We start from the raw sequence: 9148 nt of genomic DNA, 5'->3' as shown, positions 1-9148 counted from the left end.
AAAAGATGGGGATTATTAATATTGTTTATCGTTATTTTATTACTTCGCTAAGGATTACTCGGTGGAAATTCATTACAGATTTAAAAATATGGAAGCGATAGCTTACTGTTGAAATATATAAAAAAAATTTGAAACAATATTTGTATATGTGTTTTAATGCGCCATGGGTGGATCACAATTGTTATACCAGTAGTGTTTGTATATCCAACTGCTTTATACCAAAATTTTACAAGCCATGTCCTATTTAATGCATTTGGTATATTGCTGTGCTTTATATGTGTCTTCAATCTATTATAAAAATAAAATTAGAAAAATAACACACCCAATAAACCTGACAGGTTGGTCCAATCATACCAATAGTTTAATATCCACTTTACAACATGACAAAATAAATATTCAAATGTCAGACAGCTGTATCCTCATCACAGTTGTTGTTTTTTATTATAATCGGCTGGACATCTATATGGTCTGCATCCAGAAGCAGCTTCAATATCGTATGTCTGAACCAATCCTTCGCAACATGAGCAGTCCTAAAATAAAAAGTTGCATCTTCTTCAAAGGCAATATTTTAGAATAAAATCTGAAGTATGAATAATAAAAGACGGCGATTACTGCTAATTCTTTTTCACTGTGAACTATATTTGAAGGTTACTTTTTTGTTGATTTTGCATTTAAAAAAGCAATGAATTGAAAGATCGAACAAACACTAATTCTTCTGTGGAAAAAGTGGGACTCCTTCCCCAATCCACGAATTTACTGTTTGCAGTTTGCCTCGACTTATAAGCGAGTATAGACAGTACTTGTTATGCTTTAAAAAAAGGTTATGCTATGTTGCATGATTGACTGAATAAAAGACTCGTCACCATCTTCATTCCACGAGAATCGGTATAATTACTTGTACTATTACTGTATAAGTACTGTACAATTACTGTATACATACGAACTCTAAAGATAGTAAGAGAGATGGCACATGCCTCAATCAAACAAATAAATGAAACACCAAGTACCTCAAAATGCACCTATTCCTATTTATGTTGATACTTCACCACTTGTGCAATTGTATAATACGACCTTTTGGACTTCTATCAGTTAGGCGTTCTTAAGTCTCATTAAATCAGTCATTACTACAATGGCAATAATTTAATATGATTTAGTAGTTCACAGCGAGTGGCCTAGTGGTTAAAGCGTCCGCCTCGAATGCGGGAGGTCGCGGTTTCGAACCTCGGCCAAGACGTACTAAAGACGTAAAACTGGTACTAACAGCTGCCTCGCTTGGCGATCAGCATTAAGAGGTTAGTGTTAGTTCTGGTCGGCCTGGTGTCAGGATAATATGACTGGGTGGGACATGATGCTACATATATGCGGCATGATACCCCAGTGCTAGACATCACTATAAACTACCACACTGCAGACGTCGTAACGATATGACTGCAAAATTGTTAAAACTACTTTAGAAATCCTGATCACACACACACACACAGACAGACACACACACAGTGTTCACAGCGCGAGCATACTTTTTGGAAGACATGTTTTTGTTCCCAATATATTCTATGCCTTAGTGCTCTTTTATATCTTTCATTGATTGCACCAGATAAAATAAACTTGGAGTGACGTGGATAGTATGTGATTTACATAAATGACTTAGACCACGCCCCTAAGTCAATTAGTGATACTAATACTAAAAGGACATTTGCAAATGTTTCGTTTTGAAGTTGCCTGAGCAAACAATTTGATTATCAATGTTTCCTGAATATAAATAGATATATCGATATTAAAAATATGCACAACGCTACACAATTGAGTTTTAATTACCTTGGTGAAATTGCGAACGAAATAAAAGATGAATTGAATAAAACAGGATTCCAATTCTGCTTTTGTGTTTAGCTAAATAAAGTTTATCTGAGATTAACTTACCACATTACTTCTGATGTAGTCCGAAACTTGGCAAGAGTCATTTCAAATGGCAATCATCAGAGAAGGATGGACACATTTTAGTTAACAATATGTGCATCCAAATGTCGCTAGGTTTCTGCGCTCCTATCCTTCCCGTGTGATGCTGTCTTGCTCTTTCGTATAACAAATAAATAAGTCTCAGATTTCTTTTTTCTAACCAATATATCACATCTGAAACGTGATCCCGTGGTTCTCAAATGTCTGTCTTTATTGCTGTGCTCTCATCTTTACTTGTATCCACAAAATGAGACAAAATTGGACAGAAAATGGAAAGCGCTGTTCCTACTATTGCTAGCATGTAGGCCCAACCTACTGAACAAATATCTGAATGAAATATGGACGCGGAGTCTCCGCAGTAGTGCCGGAAATAGTCAGAACTTAGTCCAAATGGAAAGGATAGGATCCCGCACATCAGGAAAACAACTGCAAAAGAAAACAAATGTCAAGAACAAAAAACTATATACATAAATCCTCTAGTCAAAACCTTGACGCCACAGGTATGTATATATATATATATATATATATATATATATATATATATATATATATATATATATATATATATATATATTAAGTCAGACGGCCTGCAATGTCACAGTTGTACATCTTCAGTTCTCGCCGATCTTCAAAAATGCTTTATCACTGTCTGTTCATTACAACAGTATACGTATATTTTCCTGTTTTATACGTGAACTCATGCTTCAGTTTCGACAATACTGTATCATATGTTTCAACCGTCATTTTAACAGAATAAACGATGCAATCTATGCTATATATTTGCACAAAGAGCAGAGAATTGTATTAAAAAAATAAAACAAACACCACGTTATCACTTGTTATCGTCACCAGTGAAAGCAAAGTTTGGAACACATTCTTTCTGTGACTTTGACATAGGTGATGAATACTTTGCAGTTTTGAACAATTCTTGTTCGATTCCCATTATAACACATTTTCAAAAATATACCACGTTGTTAACTTTAATATGCAAAATTCTTAGAGTTTTATTCTCAGCACAGTTTCCACAGAGTCGTGCCTTACATCCATTGTATTTATAATTTGGAAACCAGAACTGCTTACCTATTCAAATGCAGGTAGATATCGGTATTTAATGAGTAAATTTGTTGCCGTTTGGAAATAAGGTCTTGGCAAGCGAATGTTTACACACAATATAGTTGCGATATGTCCCGTTTATGCAACTGTTATCATTTTTCTAGCAGTCGTCTGCCAGCAGCGATATAGCTATTGATTTTTATCGATGCCATGTCGCATGCAGATAACCTTTGTTTTTAGCTAATATTTTCAACATTTGTTTTTTACTTGCTTACACTCATAAAATATGACAGACGTGGTCTTACATGAGATGTAGTGCAATGAAAATGTTTAACCCATGATGATGAAGCATACACTGAAATTTGAATCAGTGATAAAGCACTGGATTTGGATTAAAAAGCCCCAAACAAGATACTTTCAATTTGTGTGTGTGTGTGTATATGTGCGTGTGTGTGTGTGTGTTTAACGTACTTGAACAATTTGAGTCATATCGTTATAATGTCAGCATTGTGGCAGTTTATAGTGATGTATAAGTACTGGGGCATCATGCAGCAGACATGTTGTGTCATGTCCCACCAAGTCACATTATCCAGAAACCAGGCCAACCAGTCTAACTCTAACCTCTTAATGCTGAGCGCCAAGCGAAGTAGCTGCATGTACCATTTTTTTTCCTAAGTCGAACCCACGATCCTAGGCTAACGCTAACCCTTTAAGCCATTTTATACCAACTGTTGAATAAACCGGCTAGTAGTACGGACTTGGGACATGAGTGAAATCTTCATATGCATGTGTGGTAATAGTTTGTTCATTTTATCATCACACCACTCCGGTGGCCTAGTGGTTAGAGCGTCCGCCTCGGATGCGGGACGTCTTGGGTTCGATCCCCGGCCGAGTCATACCAACGACTTACAACAAAAATGGTACTAACAGCTGCCTCGCTTGGCGCTCAACATTAAGATGTTAGTGACAGGACTGGTCGGCCTGGTGTTAGGATAATGTGACTGGGTGGGACATCATGCTACATGTCTGCGGCATCACTATAAAATGCCACACTGCAGACATCGTAGCGATATGCATAAATGGTAGTGGGAATATTTAAAAAGTCAGCTGGGTACAAACTACTAACAGATTCAGTACGTCTACTTTAGCCTTGTCGGAATGTGAAGCACAGAAAAATAATTTCATAGCTGAATCTGCAATCGAAAAGTGATACTAGTTCACAAAATGTGAAGGCAAATGATTGAAATTGAATTTTATTAGAACTTTAACAAATTAATGACCTTCAATTATATTGGATCGTATGTAAATAACACAGAATCATATTATATGTGCAACCTTTAGACTTATACTTTGAATTAGAGGAGTTGAAATTATATTCAGCCTTCAGCAAGTCAAATTTCCACCAGATCGTGCATATATTATTAAGGCAGGTAATTCAATATGCCTTCATCAGATAGTGAAGGAAGTTAATCAATGTAGTCAACACGCTTTTACATGTAACTTCCCAGGCACGCTAATTTCACGATCATTGTTTCAATGTTTATGTTGCCTCTGAGGAAATTATATTCTTTTCTGCAGAATGCCAAGGGAATTTACCTTTCCTGTCTAATGTAAGCCCATGTTTTAAAATTTAATGTAGCTCACATTACATTGGTGTTACATGTGATTTCTTTCATAAATCACAGTAGTCATATTCATTTCTGACATCTGGGATTTTCTTCCCCATATTAAAACATTGTTTCTAAGACCAAAACTTGCTTTCAGTAATCTTTGTCAACTGGATTAAACTTATTCTTGCCTTCACTGACGACTGAACATTGCTAAACCTCCCAATGAATGAAGTAGTGGTAGGCCTACTTCCAGTTACTCATAGAAGTACCAAAACTATAAAGCGAGACTAACATATCTGCATTTGCCTCATGGTGATTATGGAATCGTGTTGAATTCCTATTCCGACCGCATTACAAGGCTTTAGCTGCATAAATAAATAGTTCAGACACTCAGTTTTGCCCCAAAGTGTTTGAAAATGACTACTGAAGAGGATGTGCTACTTATATTTCCATTGCTGAGTAGCCATTTCCCTGACAGTAAGTATTCTAGCAATATACCCTTTATCGACGGTTATGGCGCAGGGAGAATTTGGAGCATCCGATCACTGAAGGTATGCGTTTTTATTTTTGAGTTTTTTATTCGGGCGATTTCACCACTGCAATGTAAACTTGGCTGGGACTTTGTGCGAAAGTAAATTTTGAACCATCTTTATTATGGCGAAAATGTTTCAGCGACCCAAAGAATACCGATGATGAACGTCTGGACTGAAATTGGATTATTTAAAATCACATTTTAGCTGTCTTGGAATACGTATGCCACAAGAGAGCGGGGGTCCCCGGGTGGTCGAGTGGTAAAAAAAAACGATCAACAAACTGTCCGTGTGGGTTCGAGTCTAGGGCTGGGCTAATGTAGGTATGTGAGAAAGCTTGCCAGTAGCTTCCCGTGGGTTGATGGTTCTTACTGTGGCTTTTCTGTGTTCTTCCACCACCAGTTATACTGGCCACCATGTAAAGCTAACTTGACCTGAGATAAAAACCCAAAACAAGAACACGAGAAAGACTTTGGTAAATATTCCTTTGGTGAGTAAATAAACATTTCTTCATGAGCCATTGCTTATACAACAATGTCATAGCCAGGATGTCTAAATTTGTGTCCATTTATACGATTGTACTGCGTTCTTTGCATCCCATTCAGCAATTCTTCTAGCTACATGCTTGATGTGCTATTTTTACTTAATTCGGTTGAATGTTTCCATTATTAATTTTATTTAAAGATAATTATGAAACCTCGAAAATGCAAGAAAAGTTGATCCTAATTGTTATATTTGTATCATCAAATTTCCAACACAAATATATATATATATATATATATATATATATATATATATATATATATATATATATATATATATATAGAGAGAGAGAGAGAGAGAGAGAGAGAGAGAGAGAGATTTTGTGGATATATTACTGTACCTTAAATCATAATTTTAATTATGTTATATAGGATAACCACCAAATTAGGGTCGCTAATCAGACGGGAAAAACGGGTTTTATTTGAAAATTGATACTATTTTGTAATACAGAGTTGCTCATTTGCGAAGTAAATGAGAATACGCAAATGTAATTGCTATCGGGGAGTGGACTTTATTTGGATAAGGTTGTGCAATAGTAGGTTTGATTGCATTCTTTTAGTTCCACTCATCATCAATCTGTCCTAGGTTACATGTTAATTACTGCCGAGGAATGCATACAAATATGGATATCAATGCTCTCTCCGTTCTAATGGTCCGTATTTGCATTAGCTAATGCAATTCTAAACATGTATCTGTTTAGTATTATTAACCATCTATCCTAAACATAAAAATTTCCTAAACATCAAAAATTATATCTCTTTTAAATCGTAGAAATCTGTCTTGTAGGGATATACTGTATAGGGAGACGTTTCAAAATGGTTTAATTTTCGTTACTTTTACGGTCCAATGGAAAACGTTCGAACATTTAATTCTTGGAAATTTAGGGAGTAAAGCATACCGTGCCACCAATACAGAAAATCGTAAAAATTAAATACGCAGAATTTTCCAAAATTCGTGTATTCTAGAAACTTTAACAATGAATAATTTCCCCCTAATATTTTAATAGCAAACGTATCTTGGTGTGTAAGAAAAGAAAGTCAATGAACTTTAATGAATTTAGGTACTCTTCAAGAAAGAATCAAGCGCATGATTTTACGTACTCGTATTTTAACACAGCAGCCCACTTATATTAGTGTACTTTTTGAGTTTGTTGTTCACGCTATTTTCCTACGCAAAATAAACGTTGGTTCTTCATTGTATATTACGATCAAGCCCGATTTAGGTTTTCAAATGTAAGTAGTTCTTTCTACGTTTCTGTTAATAAGCACGAATGTTAGAAGACAGAATCGTTAGAGTTTTATGATAAATGTGAGCATTTATACTTTCATTTTGAGATACGTCTTGTGTCTTCAAACTACATCAATCACTACGCGACGCAATAAATGCACACTGAATACGTATTATTAAACTATATGGAAAAATGTGTTATTTAGTTGCAACAACAGGTGCTTAAACTTCATGAAATCCTAGAGAAAATAAAACACAGATTGAGACAATTATTCTTGCTTATTTATATACTTGTTGAATGTTATACCTTGCCGTAAACTGTGTCACTTCTCAAGACGAACACATTGTATAAAGGCGAAAGGTACGCGTGACATCCAAAGCAACGTGACAATAAATACTAGTCTGCAGACTATTTCCTCATTTTTACAATCAATTCACAAAATAATGTGAATATGTCACTGTACAGACCTAACGCGTTTTATTCTCCTTTTAATGAAGAATTCCAAAACTAACCTTTACTTGTTTTCTTTCACTTTTACACTATTCATATGTATTACAAAACACATTTTGGGGTTCTGACAAGTACCACATGAAACATTCCCACTCAATAAGCATTACGCTTATATAAATGTATAATTTCACAGTTTGCACATAGACCCAGACTAATTTCTTTTAGCTTTTCAGAAAAAGGATAATATTGGAAAATAGTATATGCATTTTATGCCATTAAAACATCACATCCAAAGCAGACTTGTTTGTTTAGATAATTAACAAATGTCCATAAACAGACAGACAGACAGACAGGCAAAATCCAACCGTATTAAAAGCATCGTTGAGAGTACGTTATGCTTACCTGCGGCAGTCTGTAGGTAAGAAGTCATAAGAATTACTATTGTATCACAGCCTCTTCGAATACACAAGCTAATAAGAGTAAACAAACAGCTAATACACATGAACATGCTTCCGCCACCATACAGTAAGGATGCAGCTTTCCACGCTTTGGATGGGACATTACTGAATCCAAATTGTCCTCCATAGTATCCACAAATCTGCCTAGGGTATGTGTAGCGGAAATCCCGTAGGCAGTATGCATAAACTCCAAAGGAATGTATAAAGTCCGGATGAATAAACCAGTCTGGCTGTAATAAGCTGTAAGTACACGTCACGCTTACAAGCAAGGTAAGCAAAATCCACAAGTAATGAACAAATGTTGGCATGTTGAGTTCACATCCCACATTAGAATTCAAGGAAACTTCCTACTATAGTCATACACATATGACGCGTATTGGTTCAGGGTCACTAAAATATACAGCTTTCAAAATTAATATCAAAGGCATTTTGTTTTTATTTTTTCAAATTCGTATCCAATCTTGATTTAACTTAGCCAGGACGGTCATTTCGTACAAACTGTAGTTGTTTTCGAATCACCAGTATGTAACTTCCTTGTATGCAATACATGTTTCATATATTTCACTGTTATTAGCCGAAAAGAAAATAGAGCAAAATTTTCCGTCAAAGTGAATTTGAATCCAAGCCTGCAAGCTTTATACCAGCTGTTCAGCGAGCAGAAATGAAAGCAGAATAACTGAATCTGTAGAAGCTTCACGCTGATCGAATACTGAAGCCTCTCTAATAGCAAAGACGACCCACTCACTGCATGCAGAATCAAAAGTGGAAATTATCATGGGCTAATCTACAGTCTGAGCTCTCGGATTGGTTCTTCGATCGCCTGTTGCACAGCATCCCACAGTAAGATGATATTCCTTCTTTGACTGGGATATTCCAGTTTATATATTGAAAGTATGACTGTTGAACGGCATTCGTTCTTAAATTGATCGGTCTACCCTAAGCGTCTAGGGAGTTGCGGTGGCTCAGTGGTTAGCGTGCCGGACTCACGAACGAAAGGGCGTGAGTTTGAATCCTACCATCGGATCAGTCTGGGTCAGCTTACTTTGGTATGTTTTTGGGAAAGGCACTTTGCTCTAATTGCCTCTGCAGTAAACACTTACTTGTTTTGTGCAGTAAAGCAAGAAACCAAACTTAAGCATGTATCCAAAAGCTGAACAAGGTTTTGGAGAAATTAACAAATTAAATTGCCTTAAGTACTTAAGATGGTGTTAGGGACACGTTCATTTCTTTAACGCTGCCGTCCAACGGAATTTGCAAATAAACCTTTGTAAGGCACATCATACTAAAATATCGATCCTTACCGACTTTATCCAACGTTTCATC

General features: G+C 36.0%; 1 protein-coding gene across 1 annotated transcript; it reads right to left on the bottom strand.

Annotated features, from left to right (window-relative positions):
* Positions 1-326: 326 nt before the first annotated feature.
* On the bottom strand, positions 327-8652 carry LOC149775876 (LHFPL tetraspan subfamily member 7 protein-like). The gene is made up of 3 exons (XM_089943032.1): positions 7770-8652; positions 1918-2379; positions 327-530 (listed from the first exon to the last, which is right to left on the bottom strand). Exons 1-2 carry the CDS (start codon positions 8131-8133, stop codon positions 2150-2152), a joined length of 594 nt encoding a protein of 197 aa, XP_089799158.1. The 5' UTR covers positions 8134-8652; the 3' UTR covers positions 327-530; positions 1918-2149.
* Positions 8653-9148: the final 496 nt, after the last annotated feature.

The sequence above is a fragment of the Sinohyriopsis cumingii genome, chromosome 19 (genome assembly GCF_028554795.1).
Source record: "Sinohyriopsis cumingii isolate HCF-2022 chromosome 19, ASM2855479v2, whole genome shotgun sequence".
Classification (NCBI taxonomy): Eukaryota; Metazoa; Mollusca; class Bivalvia; order Unionida; family Unionidae; genus Sinohyriopsis; species Sinohyriopsis cumingii.
This window is presented reverse-complemented; position numbering and strand designations above follow the sequence as displayed.

Coding starts and splice junctions, on each gene's coding strand:
- LOC149775876 (XM_089943032.1), bottom strand. CDS start 8,133: ATGCCAACATTTGTTCATTACTTGTGGATTTTGCTTACCTTGCTTGTA. Junction 2,380..7,769: donor TTACCTACAGACTGCCGCAG/GTAAGCATAACG, acceptor TTTCTTTTGCAG/TTGTTTTCCTGATGTGCGGG.